Here is a 21,614-nt window from a genome sequence, read left to right as displayed (position 1 = left end):
AAGAACAACAAGGCAAGGAACTCTCAGTCTCATTAGAAAAAACAGGCCATAAAGGAGATTTAAAAAAATAAAATATCCACTGCAATTCCAGAGAGTGGCTGTAAGTGGCAGGAAGGGCCTCCATGAGGAGGGAACCCCAGCAACCAGGCCTGAATGAGTAGAAGGAGCCGTGCACGGCCTGTGCAAAGGTCCTGGGGCAGGAACAAGCCTAACTTGTTAAATAAATGAAAAGAGGAACAGAGAGACTGGGATGGGTGAGGAAGGATGCTGGGCAGGAGTGGACATAAGGGAAAGCTTATTGGGCAGATAATTGAAGCTACAGGCAGGTTTTAATCCAGGGAGTAGATCTGATGTCAATCAATCATAAAAAGAGCATTCAGGCCAGGTGCGGTGGCTCATGCCTGTAATCCCAGCACTTTGGGAGCACCTGAGGTCAGGAGCTCGAGACTAGCCTGACCAACATGGAGAAACTCTGTCTCTACCAAAATAAATACAAAATTAGCCAGGTGTGGTGGCGCATGCCTGTAATCCTAGCTACTCAGGAGGCTGAGGCAGAAGAATCGCTTGAACCCAGGAGGTGGAGGTTGCAGTGAGCCGAGATTGCGCCATTGCACTCCAGCGTGGGCAACAAGAGTGAAACTCTGTCTCAAAAAAAAAAAGACAGAACTCAAACTGCTGTGTGGGAAACAGCCCGCAGCCAGGGTGAGAGCTGGGAGGTGAGGAAGGAGATGTAGGCCAAGTGGCAGTGGTGGGCACAGGGCACTGTTTCCTAGAGTGGGGGAGAAAGTTGAGTGGCTTCCCCAGGGGGACATGGGGGACACACGGTAGTGACCTTGGCAACTGGGCCCCGCCCTTACCTGTACTCGCGCTCCTGCAGGATCTCCACAGGGTCGAGGCCCCGCGGCTTCTGGATGGGGGTGATGCGGCTCTGCTTCTGGTGCAGCGGCACCATGGGCGCGGGCTGGGCCGGCTGCCCAGGGGACTGGGTCTGTGGTGGCATCACGGGCGAGGCAGCGGGTGGGACGGCAGGGGGCGCGGGGGAAGGGCGGCCCGTTGGCTGCGGGGGAATCAGCTTCTGAGGGGTGCTCGTGGGGGCAGCAGCATTCGCCATGGGTCCTGGGAGGAGGCAAGGGGCCAGGGCGTCATGTTGAGCTCTGGGGCCCATCCCGGGCTGGAAATGGAAAGCTGCTGAGCTGCTTGAGGCACTGGGGACAGGCAGACCCCGCCCATCTCCCACCTTTCACCCAGGGGTGTCCCTCACACCTGCCTTGGGCTCCAACCTCCTCCAGATCTTAGCCTCTCCCTTGTCCTTCACACCCTCCACTGGGGCCAGCCCCAGGCCCCCGAGGCTTTTTTGTTCCGTCTGTGGCTCTATGGCAGCATTTCCTGTCATCTCCTCCTAGTGCCAACTAAATCCAATGGAAGCAATTTGCCCCTCAATGCCCAAAGCTAAACCTCAGGCTCCAAGAGGACGGGTAATGAGTTCCACTGCCTCTTTGAGCCCAACAGATGGGAGCCTGCAGCACTTACTGAGCAACTACATATACAGGGCTCAGGCACTGGGTGAAGGCCACGAGCTGTCAGAGGAAGGATGAATGACAGCCTTTGGGCACTGACTGGCTACAGGGGAGACCCAGGGACCACCACCAGAAAAGTACAGGCTGCAGTTCAGCCTGACCACCCTCGGCCCTTTCTCCCTGCCGAGGCTCATCTCAAGGACGCAAGCTTGTGACGGGGAGTCAGGGCATGGGGGCGCCACCATAGAAGAGGGAGCTCACCTTCAGGCCAGGGCTTGGGAGGCCCTCCAGGAGGCTGGCCTGGCATCCCGGGGGGCACGCCTGAGGGTCCTGGGGGAGGCATGTTGGGCCCTCCCATACCTACATGTAGGGAGAAACAAAAGAGAAAACAGTGCGTCCCAGGTTTATGCCTGCGCCCAGCCCCGTGGGCAGCCCTGGCTCCAGGGGACACAGCAGATACACCTATTAACCAGCGGCCCCAGGGGAAGGGGGGAGCTGGGGAAGCAGCACTTAGCTGCCCCCACCACCCGAGCACCCAGAAGTGCAGTATGGGCCCGTGCAATCCCAAACCAGGGAACCCAGTCGGCAGCAGAGCCCAATCTGTCCACCCCACCACCCACGCCCCAGCCATTCGCTCTGAGACTCCTGAGGGCCAGGGCAGCCAGTCTTACCATGAGGCCTGCTGTAATTTGGAGGTGCCGGGCCAGGACCCGGGCCGGGGCCGGGGCCAGGGCCAGGGCCAGGTCCTGTTGCGGACACTGAGGGTGGAGGTAGCGTTGGCATCTGCTGCTGCATCCCGGGCATTGGCCGCTTGCCCTGCACCGCCATCTGCAGGTGGTCGGGGAGGGGCTGCCCCCTGGCCAGCATCTTGTAGGCCATGATCTGAGCTCTGAGCTGGTGCAGCTGGTTCTGGTTAAATGGGGTTGGGCCCCGGTTCTGCTGCCCCAAGGCCTGGGGGTCAGCACCATCCAGCGGGGCACCTCCTGGCCCGGAAGACATCTGGGGGCCCGAAGACGGGCCACTGGCTGGAACTGGACTAGAGGCATGCTCTGAGCCACCCAGGGGCGAGGGGTAACCTGCAGAGAAAGGCCAGCCCACTGGTCACTCGGCAGCATATGTCTGTGATTTTTACAGCCTCTTCCCCCTACACCAGCTCCCACTCTGAGACAGGGCACGGCCAAATGGCATCCTTGAGTCAACCAGGGGCACCTGGAGGGCACACGCTGGAGGCACCTCAGCCCAGCAGCCGGCCTCGTGGATTTGGTTTGGCCCACGTCTCAGTAAGGTGCTTCTGGTTAATGCTGAGAACCTATGCATGAAATCACGGCTCTCTCCCGGCCTCTGCCTGCCTGTCCACAGGCGGGGTCCACATCCTCGGGCTGGCCAGGCCCACCCGCAACACTTCCATTCCCAGAGGAGCCCCTGAGCTTCCCACTCCTGATGACAGCAAGGCCTTGGAAAGTCACCCACCATATCACTTCTCAATTGTCCTCGTACAGAAAAGGCACCTGCTGGGCTCATTAAAGCAGAGTCCCAGGCCCCAGGAATCTGTATTTCCAGTAAGTTCCTGGGTGGCATGGGGCTGCTGCCCGGCACAGCCCTCCTCTATCACCCATGCTGAACATGGTCTGCCCCCCAACCAGCGTTTCCCCTTCCGGGGCTGCTCCGAGACGAGGTGGCCAGAACAGAGCACCAGCCACGCCATGCCAGACAGCTCTCTGTGGCGGGCCACCCACCCGGCTACATCATCCTAGGTACTCCCTGAATCCATCCTGTGGGAACCCAGGGGAGGAAAATGATCTGAGGACTCTGGAGTATGACAAACACAAGACAGGAAGGAACGCAGTTCGGTACCTTGGGAGTGCTGGTCCATGGGGCTGGGCGGGGGCCCCATCCCAGCATGGCCCCCTGACCGCATCCCCATTCCTTTCATCTGGTTGTAGCGCGGGTCGTCCGACATGCCCTTCTCGTGCATGGACTCCATGGGCTGCGAGAGGACAAGGCAGGGTCAACATGTGGAACGTGAGGTGGTGGCGTGGCTATGCGCCGCCCGAGAGAAGCTCAAGGGCACCGAGAACAGCCACCCGAAGACAACGCACATCTCCCCAGTCCCCAGCATGACTCCAAGGCAAGGTTCTGACACCTACTTAGGCCTCAAGACAGGTACACAAAATAAATGTCGCCCAGTGGAACACGAGCACCTGGGAAACTGTGGTCAGGCAATCCTCATCTTCCACCACCCGGGACCTCCTGTGGCCCCTGACACTTAGAAATGTCACCTTTTCTCATGGATGCTAATATGACATTTTCTTTCAGATGTTGTACGTATAAGGGAATATGTCCTCTAACCACGTCCAGGGACATGCGAAACAGACTTGTGACCATAAAGAGCCTTCTCCGCCTTGCTGATTGAAGGCCCTGCTCAGCGCAGGTGAGGTAAAGACAGTGGCTGAGGGGCACGCCTTGGAGAAAAGGGAACTCGCTGATCGGCTCTGCCAGCTGCACAGGTGAGCCTGACAGCCAGAATGGGGGAAACCACGTGGCTAAAAGCCTTTTTAGGAATTTGAATGTTTTTCTTCATTACCAAAAGAAAACTTTGTAGTGATATTCCCAGATTTCACATGCAGAAAGCAAGGGAGCGGGAAATGGTGGGGCAGGCGCCCGCGGGGGCCAGGACATGCTGCTCAGGCCCAGATCATGCGCCAGCACAGGCTGGGGTCCGACGAGCTGAACCCTCTGTTCACGGCCGTGGGCCCTGGGGTAGGGGGCTGAGCCAAGGCAGGCCACCTCCAACAAGAAGGCTTCCCCCTGTCCTCCAAGTAAGGCCCTCGGTCCAGAGGCTGCCTGCAGCCCTAGGGGGCAGAGGCCGCAGGTGCGAGGCGGGCGCAGGGCTCCCTACCTTGTGCATCTGGTGCATGTTGTCCTGAGGGTACCCTCCAGGCCCCTGGGTGGGGATGGGGTGTCCTGCTGAGGGTGGCCCCGGGCTGGGTCCCATCATGCTGTGGGCGGAGCCCGGCGAGGGACCCGGGCTAGGGCCCAGCATGGCTCCAGGGGAAGGGCCAGGGCCCGGGGAAGGACCCGGCCGAGGAGTTCCACCCAGGGGTGGGTCTGGAGTGGACATCTTCACGGGAGCTGCAGACAGTGGCCTCCTGCTGGAAGACAGTCCCGGTCAGTCTGGGGTTCATGACCAAAGGCGAGGCAGGACAGGGATAGCAAGGGACAATCATACGGTCACATCAGAATCTACATCCGACAGGAAGCCAGCACCTTTCCCACCAGCCACCCAAACCGTTTCTCCATGATCGCTCTCAGAGGAAGTCCTACATCTCAGGCACACAAGATCAGTCAGTCTACCCAGGAAGGGGTGGGCCACGCTCACAGACAAGCACTGCCCCCCACAGAGGCCTTCAGGGGCTCCTGCCATATTCTTGATCATGGCAGAGAGTGTCTCCGGGGGTGCTGGTCTACCCTTCACACTGCTCTCCACTTGCTTATCTTCCTAACAGAAAGAACAGGACTATGGCTCAAATAGCCTCTGACTGGCCGGGTGCGGTGGCTCACACTTGTAATCCCAGCACTTTGGGAGGCCAACGCGGGCAGATCATTTGAGGCCAGTATGGCCAACAAGGCGAACCCCATCTCTACTAAAAATATGAAAATCAGCTGGACATGGTGGCACACGCCTGTGGTCCCAGCTACTCAGGAGGCTGAGGCGGGAGAATTGCTTGAACTTGGGAGGCAGAGGTCGCGGTGAGCCCGGATCGCACCCCTGCACTCCTGCCTGGGCAACAGAACGACACTCCGTCTCAGAGAAAAAAAAAAAAAAGCCTCTAACTGAAAGTCCATCAATTCAGCCAAAACAAATATTTATGGCAAATACTGCTGGTTTTCCATTGAAAGTAGTTAAGACCAACTATCCCTTAAAATAAATGAACTTAAGTTTAAAAAGGATAAAGTATTACACAAATAATGGCACTTTTTGGTCCCTGACACTTAGAAACGTCGCCTTTTCCTTTAGATGCTAATATGCATAAGGGGATGTCCTCCAACCACCCAGGGACACATGGGAAAGGAAAGATACTTGTGTCTGTAAAGAGGCTTCTCCGCCTCGCTGGCTGAAGACGCACACACACTCAGTGAAATTTCTCAGTACATTCTAGGCTTTCATGTAATCTTACCCATGGCGATTCTTATCATTTAATAGTCTTTAAAACACAAATTCTAACAGCTACACTGCATTTCCTGACACGCTGGGTTTTTTGATAGCCCCTCTCTGGTTAAGCATGTCGCAAATCTGTCTTTTGTTTCTGCTGCCTTTTGGAATGAATCTCTTTGACCCTGAACTTTCCAGCATACTTCTGGTTCTAAGGATAAATTCTGTAAGAAGTGTAGGAACATTTTTAACTCTTGATTTAAAAAGTTCTATTTTTTGGCCAGGCGCAGTGGCTCACGCCTGTAATCCCAGCACTTTGGGAGGCCGAGGCGGGCAGATCATGAGGTCAGGAGATCGAGACCATCCTGGCTAACACGGTGAAACCCCGTCTCTACTAAAAATACAAAAAAAAAGCTTAGCCAGGCGTGGTGGCAGGCACCTGTAGTCCCAGCTACTGGGGAGGCTGAGCCAGGAGAATGGCGTGAACCCAGGAGGCGGAGCTTGCAGTGAGCTGAGATCGTGCCACTGCACTCCAGCCTGGGCGACAGAGCGAGACTGTCTCAAAAAAAAAAAAAAAAAAAAAAAAAGTTCTATTTTTTGTTTTATTTATGTTTTTGAGATGAAGTTTCACTCTTGTTGCCCAGGCTGGAGTGCAATGGCGTGATCTTGGCTCACTGCAACCTCTGCCTCCCAAATTCAAGCAATTCTCCTGCCTCAGCTTCCTGAGTAGTTGGAATTACAGGCACGCACCAACATGCCCGGCTAATTTTTGTATTTTTAATAGAGACGGGCTTTCACCATGTTATTCAGGCTGGTCTTGAACTCCTGACCTCGTGATCCCAACCGCCTCGACCTCCCAAAGTGCTGGGATTACAGGCGTGAGCCACCGCGCCCGGCCAATTTTTTTATTTTTAGTAGAGACGGGGTTTCACCACATTGGCCAGGCTGGTCTCGAACATCTGACCTTCAGGTGATCCACCCGCCTTGGCCTCCCGAAGTGCTGGGATTACAAGTGTGAGCCACCGTTCCTGGCCAAAAATTACATTGTATTAGGTAATCTAGCAGAAAAAGTTTTAATTTGAAAGGCAGGGGTTTTTGTTTTGTTTTGTATATGGAGTCTTACTCTATCACCCAAGGTGGAGTGCAGTGGAGCCATCATAGCCCACTGCAGCCTTGACCTCAGGGGCTCAAGCCATCCTCCTGCCTCAGCCTCCCGAGTAGCTGGGACCACTATGAGTGCATCACCATGCCTGACTAATTTTTCTTAATTTTTTTGTAGAGACGGGTCTCTCTATGTTGCCCAGGCTGATCTCAAACTCTTGTTGATCCTGCCTGGCTCAAGGGATCCTCCAGCCTGGACTTCCCAAAGTGCTGGAATTACAGGTGTGAGACACTGCACCCAGCCATAGGGATATATTCTTAGACAAGAGATGAAAGGCTCAAAATGAGCTCATTCCATTTTCATGGCTAACAGCCGGAGAGGACCAGGAAACTCAGCAGGGGAGGAACCAGTGGCTCGCACTCCAGCCAGTCCTGAAAAGACGGACCCTGACATAAACAAACCTAAATGTGTTACTGCAAGGAAATTCATCTGGAGGCAAAATCTGACCTGATTCTGCTCCATGTGGATATTCACATGTTCTGCTACAGAAACAGGACCTGTCTGATTATGAGATGCCACCCTCGCCTCTGCCATGTGACAACAGTCTGAACCTTGTGTTTACGTTACTACGATGCTGATTTTGGAGCCTGAAGCCTCTGGTCCACAGGTATATCTGCAGGGAGGATGCGCCTGCAGCTACCTCTATAGGTGGGAAGCCCAGCAACGTGGGCACCGCCAGGGCAAGGGGAGGCACTGGCTCCTTGGCGCTCCCCTCTGGGCCTTCTGTCCCCACAGTCTTCTCAGGCCCACAGTGTTGCAATGAGGTAGGAAAAGGGACAACAGGACTGCCACATACTTCACAGATCCTGTGATATTCAGGGACCTATAGCTTCTTCCTCACTTGAAGGTCTTTATTCTAAGTCAAATAAACTGAAACTGACAGCAAAATACAATCCAGCACGCCTGTAATCCCAGCACTTTGGGAGGCCAAGGCAGGGGGATGGCCTGAACCCAGAAATTCGAGATTAGCCTGGGCAACATGGCAAAACCTCATCTCTACAAAAAATACAAAAATTAGCCACGCTTGGTGACACATGCCTGCAGCCCCAGCTACTCGGGAGGCTGAGGTGGGAGGGTTATCTGAGTCCAGGAGGTTGAGGCTGCAGTGAACCATGACCGCACTACTGCACTCTAGCCTGGGCAAAAGGGCGAGACGCTGTCTCAGAGGAAAAAGAAAAAAAGATCCAGGTCATTGAGGGCAAACCATCTTTTCCCTCAAGCGATTCTCGTGCCTCAGCCTCCTGAATAGCTGGGACTACAGACGTATGCCACCTACTCGTACTTTACACTCAGCATTAGAACTTCTCCCCTCTCCCTTCCATCAAATCATGCGATGCCGTCACAGCCTGCATGAACGGCTCCAACTCACAGCAGCGCTAACTTCGTCAACGGACAACAGAGCACACTGAAGATGCTGCCTCAAAAAACCATTTTGTGCCCGAATAAGGCAAGTCTGCTTTTTAGAAGCACGGGGTTTCACAGAGGCTTGTTAGAATGGCCTCTGCTCCTGAAAATGCTGCCTCTAGAGTCAGGCTGCGGTGAAACAGAAATGCGGGTGCCGCCAGCATCCGAAAATTCATTTCCGGATTGAAAGCTCAGACACGTGCAGAGTGACAGTAAAGGGGATCCAAACAGCCCGGGCGTGATGCAAAGCCATCCCCAGCAGTATCGCCCAATGCCAAAGCATGTAATGAAGTTGCTGGTGCCTGCACTTGAACAAGCACTGGCCGACCTGCAGCACAAAGTGGAGAGCCGTGGAGCGACTCCATGTCCTCAGCTCAGTACTGAGGGGAGCAGCATGTGATTCTGCTTACTCTCACTGACTTGTACATGCCCTGATCGCAGGATCATAGGTGAACAGCTTGAAGAACACTGCGTCAGACATCCCTCCTGACGTTCCAGAAGGCATTCTTGGGCCCCTCCTAGTCAACACCACTCTCCCAGGGAAACCACTATTTTGACTATCACTGTAGCTTCCTTGCACCTATTATTGAACTTCCAATAAAATGACGGGTGTGGTGGGTCATGTCTATAATACATATATTATATAATATACAATATATGCTTATAATATATAATATATGTAACATATAAATAATGTAATGTTGGGGGCAGTGGGTCATACCTATAATCCCAGCACTTTGGGAGGCCAAGGCAGAAGGATCGCTTGAGTCCAGGAATTCAAGACCAGCCTAGACAACATAGCAAGACCCTGTCTCTACAAGTTGTTTTTTTTTTAATTAGCTCGTACTCAGGAGGCTGAGTAGGGAGAACTGCTCGAGCCCAGGAGGTCAAGGCTGCAGTGAGCCATGATCATGGGCAACAGAGAAAGGCCCTGTCTCAAAAAAAAAAAAAAGACAATCACACAGGGTCATCATGTCTGGGAGAGTCATCCGTTCTTTTTATCTGAGCATTCTCATTTTCATAGACATTGTACTCTACCAGGTTCTGGCCAGCACAAATCAAGCTGCTATGAGAGTCATTTGGTGAACACACGCATTGGTTCTTCTTGGGTGTCCAACAATGAAACTGGTGGTTATAAAGGGAGGCATAAACTTAGCTTTGCTAGTTTTCCCAAACAGTTGTATCATCTACACACACGGTCCCACCTCCCAAACAGGGACAGCATTCCAGGTGCTCTTCATCAACCCCAACACTTGCTGCTGTCAGTCCTTACAACTTTTAACATTCTCGTCAATGTCCAATCACATCTTCTTATGGTCTTCATTTGCATGTCCCTCACAACTAATGGCACTGAGCACCTTTCCGTATGCTTACTGGCTATTAAGCTACCTATCTATCTATCTATTTATCTATTTAGAGACAGAGTCTTGCTCCATTACCCAAGCTGGAGTGCAGTGGCGTGATCTTGGCTCACTGCAATCTCCGCCTCCTAGGTTCAAGCGATTATCGTGCCTCAGCTTCCCGAGTAGCTGGGATTACAGGCACGCACCACCATACCTGGCTAAAAATATATATATATATATTTTTTTTGTATTCTTAGTAGAGACGGGGTTTCGCCATGTTGGCCAGGCTGGTCTTGAACTCCTGATCCACCTGCATCAGCCTCCAGAAGTGCTGGGATTACAGGCGGGAGCCACCACATATGTGGCCGGTATCCACTTTTAAAAAGTAAAAAGTATCGGCCAGGCGTGATGGCTCATACCTGTAATCCCAGCACTTTGGAAGGCCGAGGCAGGCAGATCATGAGGTCAGGAGTTCGAGACCAGCCTGATCAAAATGGTGAAACCTGTCTCTACTAAAAATACAAAAATTAGCCAGGCGTGGTGGGCGCATGCCTGTAATCGCAGCTACTTAGGAGGCTGAGGCAGGAGAATTGCTTGAACCCAGTAGGTGGAAGTTGCAGTGAGCCGAGATTGCATCATTGCACTCCAGCCTGGGCAACAAGAGTAAACCTCCATCTCAACAAACAAAAAGAAAAAAGAGAGAGAAGCTCTTAATTCTAATGAAGGCCAGTTCATCAAGTATGGTCTTTGAGGTTTAACATTTCTGGGGTCCTATTTAAGAAATCCTCGTCTACCGTAAGGTCATGCTGACAGAGGAAGGGAAGGGATATTTGCAAATCCAGGGGGGACTGTGGCTTGCCTTCACCTCCCAGTGATTTACAACTGCTGAGGATGTCTCAGTCACAAAGAAATGGCAAGGAAGGAAGATCTAGCCAGGAGGTAGGGGCCTCAGCCTACTTGACGGTAACAACTGAGACTCACCCCACTGGGCCCTCACCACCACACAGGGACTACAGTGGTCCTGCCGACAGATGACTCCCTGAGGCTCAGACAGGGAAGTGGAAGAGTTCAGGTCACAAGGCCAAGGCCACAGTGGAACTCACTGCCATGCATCCCACACTCTGAACATGAACTGTGAAGCCACGGTGCCACCTCCCTGTGGCTCCACCTCCTCCTCCACAGGCTGGAACATCAAACGATCACTCACAGGCAGGAAGTGCCGGCTACTCAGCTGGTGAAATCAAGGTGCCCCATCTCTCCCCAGGTTTACTGAGCAGCTGCTTAGCACGTGAAAGGTATCACACTAGGAGCATCACACAGATGAGGTCCTCGGATGTTCCCATCAAAATGGGAAGCAGAGGCCCCTTTCCCTGAACAGAAATGAGAAAGCTGAGTCATGGGCTGGGCACGGTGGCCTATGCCTGTAAACCCAGCACTTTGGGAGGCCGAGGCGGGCGGGTCACTTGAGGTGAGAAGTTCGACACCAGCCTGGCTGATGTGGTGAAATCTCGTATCTACTTAAAAACAAAAAGTAGCTGGGTATGGTGGTGCATGCCTGTAATGCCAGCTACTCGGGAGGCTGGGGCAGGAGAACTGATTGAACCTGAGAGGCAGAGGCTGCAGTGAGCCGAGATCACACCACTGCACTCCAGCCTGGGCGATAGAGCAAGAGTTCGTCTCAAAAAAACAAAAACAAAAACAAAAAAAAACTCGAGTCTGTAACGCAGCCTCCCCCCAGCACAAACCGCCAAGTAACACTCCTGCCCCGCAATGCTCAGGAACAACAGACTGGCTTCCCCTCTTGGGCACGCATCAGGTAGAAGCAGCTGGCTGGAGAGCAGTAAACCCCTAGGTGCAATCCAGGACCTGCTATCAGCCATGACACACCCACCCTGGCAATCAATGCACATAGATTTGGGCGGCTGCCAAGAATTTTGTTGTTGTTGTTGTTTGTTTTGGAGACAGGGTCTCGCTCTGTCACCCAGGCTTAGCGCAGTGGTGCAATCTTGGCTCACTGCAACCTCCGCCTCCCCAGTTCAAGCGATTCTCCTGCCTCACCCTCCCGAGTAGCTGGGACTACAGGCACACACTGCCGAACCCGGCTAATTTTTCTGTATTTTAGTAGAGACGGGGTTTTTGCCGTGTTGCCCAGGCTGGTCTCGAACTCCTGAGCTCAGGCAATCCACCTGCCTCAGCCTCCCAAAGTGCTAGGATTACAGATGTGAGCTACCACGCCCGGGCCCACTTTTTTATTTTTATTTTTTTTTTTGAGACAGGGTCTCGTTCTGTCTCCCAGGCTGGAGTGCAGTGGCGCCATCACAGCTCACACAGCCTTGAACTCCTGGGCTCAAGTGATCCTCCCATCTCAACCTCCCAAGTAGCTGGGACTACAGGCTCATGCCACTATGCCCAGCTAATTTTTGTATTTCTTTATAGAAATGAGGTCTCGCCGTGTTGCCCAGGCTGGTCTCAAATGCCTGGGCTCAAGTGATCCACCCACCTCAACCTCCCAAAGTGCTGGGATTACAGGAATGAGCCACCGCACCTAGCCCAAGACACAGTGCCTGACCCACAAACATCTCTTATCCCTCCTTGCTCCCACAGCCATAAGCATGGTGTTGTTCTCAGCCCTCAACCTCCTCCTGGCCAGCTCACCCTCCCTGAAGGGCTGGGGTGAGCCCAGCCCTGTAGAAGCTGGATGGGGTGTGGGGCCAGGTGCACCTTGCTCCGGCGAGATGTCTACATGGGAAGGCCAAACGAGCATGGCCAGGAAAGGTGTCTAAGGACAAGGAACACCTCTCTCTCTACCCCTTCTTACACCATCACCAATCATCCCTGCCCTTCTATACAGGAAACTAAGGATTTGGCATTTTCAGCAAAGTCCTGGGGTGGCCAAAGGTCGTCCCTAAGGTGTCTCACACGGTGCCGCTTAGAGTCCTGCAATGGAGCCCTCAATGATAAGTCACTAGCAAGGGAAATTCACGCAGCAATGAAATCCATCGCAGACCAGGAGGCCACACCTACTCAGGTGGAAAAAGCAAAGGATAAGGGGATTCAGGGGCCAAAAGGGCGAGAATAGTTAGTATATGTGCGTGGAAGCCAAATCCAGATGTGTGCGGCCCTTGGATTGGGTGCTGCCGGGGCCTCCACAGGAAGAAAACAGAGCCTGGGAATCCAGGCCAGCGGCCAGAAGGAATGACTGGAAGTGAAACTACTCTGGCACAAGAATCTAAAAGCTAAAATCTAAAACACCCAGTTAAACATCCAGGAAGACAGGAGATGAAAATAAGCTCTCAGGTTCCCTGGGCCAAAGGGTCTGGAAGTGGTGTGGCCATATTGCCTCAATTTCTTGAGAAGCTCCTCAATTGCCCAGCAATCAAAACCCCCACACAACCCACAATGCAGAAGTCTTGGCACCATCAAAAAAGAGTTGAGAGGCCAGGCGTGGTGGCTCACGCCTATAATCCCACACTTTGGGAGGCCAAGGTGGGCAGATCACAAGGTCAGGAGTTTGAGACCATCCTGGCCAACATGGCAAAACCCTATCTCTACTAAAATACAAAAATTAGCTGGGCATGGTGGAGCTGGCCTGTAGTCCCAGCTATTTGGGAGGCTGAGGCAAGAGAATCGCTTGAACCCAGAAGGTGGAGGTTGCAGTGAGCCAAGATCGCGCCACTGCACTCCAGCCTGGCAACAGAGAAAGACTCAAAAATAAATAAATAAATAAAAGTAAGGCTGGGTGTTGTGGTTAATGCCTATAATCCCAGCACTTTGGAGGCCAAGGAGGGCAGATCACCTGAGGCCAAGAGTTCAGGACCAGCCTGGCCAACACAGCAGAATCCCATCTCTAGTAAAAATACAGAAGTTAGCCAGGCGTAATGGTGCGCGCCTGTAGTCCCAGCTACTTGGGAGGCTGAGGCATGATAATCACTTGAACCAGGAAACAGAGGTTGTAGTGAGCCAAGATCACGCCACTGCACTCCATCCTGAGCGACAGAGACCCCGTCTCAAAAAAAAAAAAAAGAAAGAATAACTATATATGCATATGGCTGGGCGTGGTGTCTCACAGCTATAATCCCAGCACTGTCGGAAGCTGAGGCAAGCAGATCACCTGAGATCGAGACCAGCCTGGCAAACATGGTGAAACCCCATCTCTACAAAAACACACAAGTTAGCTGGGCGTGGTGGTGGGCACCTGTAATCACAGCTACTTAGGAGGCGGAAGCAGGAGAATCACTTGAACCCAGCAGACGGAGGCCGCAGTGAGCCAAGATCGCACCACAGCTCTCCAGCCTGGGCGATAGATCAAGACTCTGTCTCAAAAAAAAAAAAAAATATATATATATATATATATATATATATATATGCATGTTAATCCATGCATAGAGATTACCCCAAAGAAAACACGCACAAACCGCTGTCAGCACAGCCAGTAGCTCTCTCTGATGGCATGGGATGAGGAATTTACCCTTTCCATATCACACATGTCTGGCGCTTTTTATTTATTTTTTACAATAGCCATCTATTACTTTTTATATTCAGATTTGTAAAGAAAAACTTCCAAGAAAAAAAAAAAAAGCCTAAATCAGAATACTCATGAAATAAATACCCACAAGAAATGCCCAGGAAGTGTCTTTGTGGAAATAAAAAAGATCAAAAGATGTGAGGACTACCGTGTTCTCATTATTTTCAACTTCATCAAAATTATCATCTAAAATAGAAACATCTGTTGACGTTCAAATGTGGAACGAGACTGCTTGAGGAAGAGAAGAGGTCTGGTCTCTTCTTTCACGCCACCCCTAGCTTTTGTCTTAAAGCACTGCGGTGACCAGCCCCAGGCAGGGCAGGTTGCTAACCCGCAATTGGATCCCTTGGAAATCTGTTTGTTGGAATTATGGCGGTTGTTTACACCTTGCCTGAGAAACCAGCATTATATTTACGTTTGGCCCCAGGATACCTGCTATTGTGTTTTTTGGGGCTTGGGGAAATTTGTTCATGGACACATTTCAGCAGCAGACCAACGTAGGAGTCAGGTTATGGCAGAGGCTTGGGCGGAACAACAGCAATGGGCAGGATGGCTTCGGCAAAGCCAGCCCCGTTTACTATGCGTGAACTACAAAACAAAATGTTCCCCTCGGTGGTCTATAAGAAAACCTCCAGGCCAGGTGCGGTGGCTCACACCTGTAATCCCAGCACTTTGGGAGGCCAAGGCGGATGGATCACGAGGGACAGGAGATCGAGACCATCCTGGCTAACACGGTGAAACCCCGTCTCTAATAAAAATACAAAAAATTAGCCGGGCAAGGTGGCGGGCACCTGTAGTCCCAGCTACTCGGGAGGCTGAGGCAGGAGAATGGCGTGAACCCGGCGGGGCGGAGCCTGCAGTGAGCCCAGATCACACCACTGCACTCCAGCCTGGGCGACAGAGCAAGACTCCGTCTCAAAAAAAAAAAAAGAAGAAAAAAAGAAAACCTCCCCCATCTGACCTGATGGTGCAGGGCACTCATCTGCAAACCGCAAAATTACGTATGTGTGGGGCGTGTGTGGTCTTAGAGAATGAGTGGAAATGGGTTCCTCCTGAGGGCGACTGCCCTTCTCCAACACTGACTCCTCTGTGGCATTTTACTTGCAACATAATTAAGTAGCAAAGCCCTGCCCTACATTTAAAAGGCAATACATTTCAGAAACTAAATCATATAATGGTGATAAATTACAATGCCTTCTCAGTTCTACCTACAAGGTAAGTGTGCCAAATTGTTACCAAGTATTATTCTTAGCACTGGAAATTACCATCATTTTATTGGCTGAAATCTCCCCCCTTCTTATTTTCATTCACTTGAAAACCGCTGGCCGGGTGCGGCGGCTCACGCCTGTAATCCCAGCACTTTGGGAGTCCAAGGCGGGCGGATCACAAGGTCAAGAGATCAAGACCATTCTGGCTAACATGGTGAAACCCCGTCTCTACTAAAAATACAAAAAATTACCCGGGTGTGGTGGCGGGCACCTGCAGTCCCAGCTACTCAGGAAGCTGAGGCAGGAGAATGGCGTGAACCCGGGAGGCAGAGCTTGCAGTGAGCCAAGATTGCATCACTGCACTCTAGCCTGGGCAACAGCGAGACTCCGTCTCAAAAAAAAAAGAAAACTGCTTAAGAGCACCTACACAAAGGACCTAAAAGCATCCAGGACAGTTCTCTGCCTTAGGGGAGTGCCCTCTAACCCCACAGGGACGTGTGGTGTCTACATTGCAAGCCTGCAAATGCTATCCTATCTATCAATTAGATGGATGTTTTTCAAGCTCTTCTGATCATGTCTCCGTGTGACAATGTGACCCAGCAGAAACATATACGTAGAGTTACGTAGAGTAACTGCATCAAGTGTTACAAATCCATCCTGACCCACGCTCCCTGTGGAACATCAATAACCCCATTCTTTTTTTTTTTTTTTTTGTAGATAAGAGTCTGGCTCTGTCACCCAGGCTGGAGCGCAGTGGCACAATCTCAGCTTACTGCAACCTCCGCCTCCCGGGTTCAAGCAATTCTCCTGCCTGAGCCTCCCGAGTAGCTGGAACTACAGGCACACGCCGCCATGCCCAGCTAATTTTCGTATTTTTTGTAGAGATGGGGCTTCACTATGTTGGCCAGGCTAGTCTCAAACTCCTGAGCTGATGATCCGTCCACCTTGGCCTCCCAAAGTGCTGGGATTACAGGCGTGAGCCACTGTGCCCCGCCCCTATTCTTTCTTTTCGGCTGGCTGAGGCCCACTGGATGGATGTCCTGCACCACCACCGGGTCTGCTGTGTTATCAGCTATATACGCAACACTGAGCATGAGGAGTGACACTGTGTGGAGACGGCAAGAGAAGTCCCCACAACAGAGGCACGCAAAGGCCAAGAGTGGGCAGGGAGATGCAGAATTCATACCTGCCCAGTGTCACTCGTGACAGGCCCTCTCTACCACCACAGCAGAGGACTTACTGATGATTACCCCCAAATACTAACAGCGCTGAATGCACCAAGCTGGTTCCAAACACCATGCATCTGGCAGAGAACAACATAGTTCCTACCTGGAGGAGTGGACAGCAGAGTGACAGAAACAGCCAAACATGACACGTCACATAGAAAGTGGAAGTGTTATTAAAAAAAAAAAAAGTATTCAGGGCTGGACGTGGTGGCTCACGCCTGTAATCCCAACACTTTGGGAGACCAAGGCAGGTGGATCGCCTGAGGTTAGGGGTTCGAGACCAGCCTGACCAACATGGTGAAACCCCATCTCTACTAATAATAAAAAAATTAGGACCAGGCTTGGTGGCTCATGCCTGTAATTCCAACACTTTGGGAGGCCAAGGCGAGTGGATAACTTGAGGTCAGGAGTTTGAGACCAGCCTGGCCAACATGGTGAAACCTCATCTCTACTAAAAATACAAAAATTAGCCGGCATGGTGGCGGGCACCCGTAATCCCAGCTACTCGGTGTGGGGGCTGGGACAGGAGAATCGCTTGAACCCAGGAGGTGGAGGTTGCCGTGAGCTAAGATTGCGCCACTGCACTCTAGTTGGGGCAACAGAGCGGACTCCGTCTCAAAAAAAAAAAAAAAAATTAGCCGAGCGTGGTGGTGGACACCTGTAATCCCAGCTACTCAGGAGGCTGAGGCAGGAAAATTGAAATCGCTTAAACCTGGGAGGAGGAGGTTGCAGTGAGCCAAGATCGCACCATTGCACTCCAGCCTGGGCGACAAGAACAAAACTCCGTCTCCCCACTCCAAAAAAAAAAAAAAAAAAAAGTATTCAGGGTGGGCACGGTGGCTCATGCCTGTAATTCCAGCACTTTGGGAGGTTGAGGCAGGTCGATCACTTGAGGCCAGGAATTTGAGGCCAGCCTGGGCAACATGGTGAAACCTCGTCTCTACGAAAAATACAAAAATTAGCTGGCATGCGGCTGTAGTCCCAGCTACTTGGGAGGCCGAGGTGGGAGGGTCCAGACTGCCATGAGCTATGATTGCACCACTGTACTCCCCGCTGGGTGACAGACCAAGACCTTGTCTCGAAGAGAAAAAAAAAAAAGACACAACGTCACATAGAGGGTGGAAGTGCTATAAATCTAATCAGGCAGGGTTCGCAGGGTTAACAGATGAGAGGCACTCCTTCCATGGTAGCCTGGGACACCTCAGTGATGAAGATGTCTGAGCAGAGATCTGTAGTGACATGGGCACCATGTGGTTATTTATCTACCACAGAGGAACAGCAAGTGCAAAGGCCCTGGACTGTGCTTGGCATATTCCAAGGCACAGCAAGTCAGCCAGTGTAGCTGGAGCAGGGAAGGTGGGAAAGCACACTCCGTTTCTTTTTTTTTTTTTCTTTTGAGATGAAGTTTCACTGTTGTTGCCCAGGCTGGAGTGCAGTGATGCGATCTCAGCTCACTGCAACCTCTGCCTCCTGGGTTCAAGCGATTCTCCTGCCTCAGCCTCTCAAGTAGCTGAGATTACAGGCACGCGCCACCATGCCCAGCTAATTTTGTATTTTTAGTAGACTGGGTTTCTCCATGTTGGTCAGGCTGGTCTCAAACTCCCGACCTCAGGTGATCCACCTGCCTCAGCCTCCCAAAATGCTGGGATTACAGGCGTAAGCCACCGTGCCTGGCCCACACTCCGTTTCTCTATACTCTCACACAGCACTTTTGACACCAACTCAGAGAAAATCAGTTTTCTTCTACTATACTCTCACAACAGAGAACAATTCTGTGACCAGATGCGTGGGTCTTTTCCAAGTAATTCTCCAAGTCTCCAAACACCAGCTGGGTGTCCTACAATTTAACTCAATTCAGACTCTATCTCCCACAGGTTAAGGACTTTATCGGCCAGATGCAGTGGGCTCACCTAACCACAGCGCTTTGGGAGGCTAAAGTGGGAGGACTGCTTGAGGCCAAGAGTTTGAAACCAGCCTAGGAAGCATAGCACCCTGTCTCTACAAAAAATGTAAAAATTAGCTAAGCCTGGCAGTGGTGCGCACCTGTAGTCCCAGCTACTCGGGAGCATGACATGAGCCCAGGAGCTGGACACTGCAGTGAGCTATGACTGTACCACTGCACTCCAGCCTGGGTGAGAGAGTGACACTCTATCTCTAAAAGAAAAAGAGCTGTCCCACAAGACTGCTCCCACTACAAACGCCATTTGCACATCCCAGGGTCCAGTACTTCTGCCCAGCCACCTATAAATTGGGAATTCCCACAACCCCCTCCTCGGTTTGATTTGCTCGATTTGCTAAAGCAGCGCCCAGAACTAAGGCAGGCACTTCACTTCCCATTAATGGTTTATTATAACGGATACGACTCGGGGTCAACCAGATGGAAGCAATACAGAGAGCTTCAATGGCCCCTCCGTGCATGCCACCCTCTAACCACTTGGTCCTTCTGGTAACCAGCCCCATCCTGGGCTATCTAGGAGCCCCATCCTAAATCACCTCATAAGCATAAACTCAGCTGTGATCAAAAGGGGCTCATTATGAATTTTAAAAGACACACCTATCACTCCTACGACATGTGGCGCAAAGACCAAATATATTCCATATCATACCTCAGAGGGCAAGTGGGTGCGGCCGCAGGTGGGGCATAGGGGAGAAGTCACAGGCCTTGAGGGCCGCAGTGAAGGGGCTCCAGGAGCATCCAGTGCAGTGGGGAGCTGCTAGAATGTTCCAGGCACGGGAAGGGCACGGTCTGATAGTGACTTTCATTTCTCTGGACATGCTGATGGAATGGATGCGCGAGTGACGGCAAGAGATGAGGCAAGGGTGAACACCAGGGTCTCAGCTGGGATGTGCTGTTAGAAACATAAAAAGGGGGCCGGGCGCAGTGGCTCACGCCTGTAATCCCAGTACTTCGGGAGGCTGAGGCAGGTGGATCACCTGAGGTCGAGAGTTTGAGACCAGCCTGACCAACACGGAGAAACCCCGTCTCTACTAAAAATACAAAATTAGCCGGGTGTGGTGGTGCATGCCTGTTATCCCAGCTGCTCGGGAGGCTGAGGCAGGAGAATCGCTTGAACCCGGGAGGCGGAGGTTTCGGTGAGCCGAGACCCTGCCATTGCACTCCAGCCTGGGCAACAAGAGCCAAACTCTGTCTCAAAAAAAAAAAAAAAGAAAGAAATATAAAAAGGGGCCGGGCGCGGTGGCTCACACCCATAATCCCAGCACTTTGGGAGGCTGAAGTAGGCAGATCCTTTGAGCCAAGGGGTTCAAGACCAGCCTGGGAGATAACATCAAGACCTCCACTTCTAAGAAAGTAAAACCTAAAACATAAATTTTTAAATAAACATAACAAGGCCCCCCTTCCTCGAGGCTGACCAAGCCCTAGAGCAAGGCTTGGCAAAGCCAAGCAGGGCCGGGGTTCAGCCCCTGGTTCCTGAGGTAGAGGGTGGAGGCCAGGGAGATTCTGAGAGGAAAACAGAATTCTGAGTTCAAAGAGGTTAAGTCATGCAGAACAGAACCCCGCCTCAAGTCTCTTTGACTCCAGGGCCTGAGTAACTGATTCAGGGATCAAAAGAAATAGGATGAGAACCTTGAAGGTCGTGGAAGGGCAGAGCCAAGAGGAAGGGCAAGCAAAGAGCCACTCCCACAGGCGGGAGCACCCAGGAGATGCCTCCAGGAGGCGGACAAGGCCTTCGGGTGCCCAGCCAGTCCAGGCTGTGCCAGAATCACATTTGATCATCACAGGGCCAGTTTCAGCTCCCTGGGCACAATGAGACATCCACTATGCCCCTTTACTGGGACTTTCGGAGCAAGCCAGGTCGCATATAGCAGACCCTCCCCCTCAAGTCTCCCACTGGAACAGGTGAGCAGCAACTGTCACATCAGCCACCTGCTTCCTGAGCCACTGGGGCGTGACTTGCCAGTGGCGAAGAAAAAACTTAAAAAACCCCCAAGAGCTAGTATAGTGGATCACGCCTGTAATCACAGCTAGTCAGGAGGTGGAGGCCAGAGGATCACTTGAGTCCAGGAGCTAAAGACCAGACTGAGTAACACAGCAAGTCTCCGTCTCTAAAAAAATAAAAAGTGGGAAAAAAAAAAAAAAAAAAAAAACCTCCTCAAAGAACCATTTTAAAGTTGATCACTATTAAAAACGGGGCCCATGCTCCTCTATCACACTCACAGCTGGCTGCACACAGAGCAAAACGGTTCACAGTGACAAGTGTCCACATACATAAATGAAGCTATGCCCCTTTAGGGAAGTAACAGAGTCCCCAAAAGTGAAGCTCTGGAAACCAGTCTGGGACTTAAAAAAACATCTGAGGCCGGGAGTGGTGGCTCATGCCCGTAATCTCAGCACTTTGGAAGGCCAAGGCGGGCGGATCACCTGAGGTCGGGAGTTTGAGACCAGCCTGACCAACACGGAGAAACCCCATCTCTACTAAAAATACAAAATTACTGGCCAGGCACCGTGGCTCACGCCTGTAATCCCAGTACTTTGGGAGGCCGAGGCGGGTGGATCATGAGGTCAGGAGATCGAGACCATCCTGGCTAACATGGTGAAACCCCCGCCCGGGCGGGCACCTGTAGTCTCAATTACTCGGAAGGCTGAGGCAGGAGAATGGTGTGAACCCGGGAGGCGGTGATTGCAGTGAGCCGAGATCGTGCCACTGCACTCCAGCCTGGGCGATTGAGCAAGACTCTATCTCAAAAAAAAAATAATTATCTCAAAAAAAAAATAAATAAATAAAAATTAAAAAAAAAAATACAAAATTAGCCAGGCATGGTGGCGCACGCCTGTAATCCCAGCTACTCAGGAGGCTGAGGTGGGAGAATCGCTTGAACCTGGAAGGCAGAGGTTGTGGTGAGCCGAAATCATGCCACTGCACTCCAGCGTGGGTGAAAAGAGTAAAGATCTGTCTAAAAAAAAAAAAAAAAAAAAAAAAAAACATTTGAAAGGGGCCAGGGTTGGTTTCCACCCTGCTAACATTTACCTGTTTTCTAAAGAAAGCGCCCTTCCAGCCAGGCGCAGTGGCTCACACCTGTAATCCCAGCACTTTGGGAGGCTGAGGCGGGCGGATC

At 51.9% G+C, this 21,614-nt stretch overlaps 1 protein-coding gene across 13 annotated transcripts in view; it reads right to left on the bottom strand.

Moving 5' to 3' along the window:
* Positions 1-21,614, bottom strand: part of SMARCA4 (SWI/SNF related, matrix associated, actin dependent regulator of chromatin, subfamily a, member 4) — a 100,643-nt gene that overhangs the window by 73,287 nt on the left and 5,742 nt on the right. For 9 of the 13 annotated variants that reach the window (XM_054539676.2, XM_054539680.2, XM_054539681.2 and 6 more), the window contains exons 2-6: positions 4,417-4,669; positions 3,372-3,504; positions 2,189-2,593; positions 1,779-1,877; positions 858-1,116 (exon numbers count right to left, since the gene is read on the bottom strand). In XM_054539676.2, the coding sequence (XP_054395651.1) occupies positions 858-1,116; positions 1,779-1,877; positions 2,189-2,593; positions 3,372-3,504; positions 4,417-4,638 (1,118 nt within the window). In that variant the 5' untranslated portion in view covers positions 4,639-4,669. The remainder of the gene's footprint in view (positions 1-857; positions 1,117-1,778; positions 1,878-2,188; positions 2,594-3,371; positions 3,505-4,416; positions 4,670-21,614) is intronic. The other 4 variants (XM_054539677.2, XM_024236467.3, XM_054539685.2 and 1 more) reach the window with 1 other exon arrangement.

This window comes from Pongo abelii, chromosome 20, assembly GCF_028885655.2.
Source record: "Pongo abelii isolate AG06213 chromosome 20, NHGRI_mPonAbe1-v2.0_pri, whole genome shotgun sequence".
NCBI classification, from domain to species: domain Eukaryota; kingdom Metazoa; phylum Chordata; class Mammalia; order Primates; family Hominidae; genus Pongo; species Pongo abelii.
The sequence above is the reverse complement of the archived record's forward strand: the minus strand, read 5'-3'. Positions and strand labels throughout refer to the sequence as shown.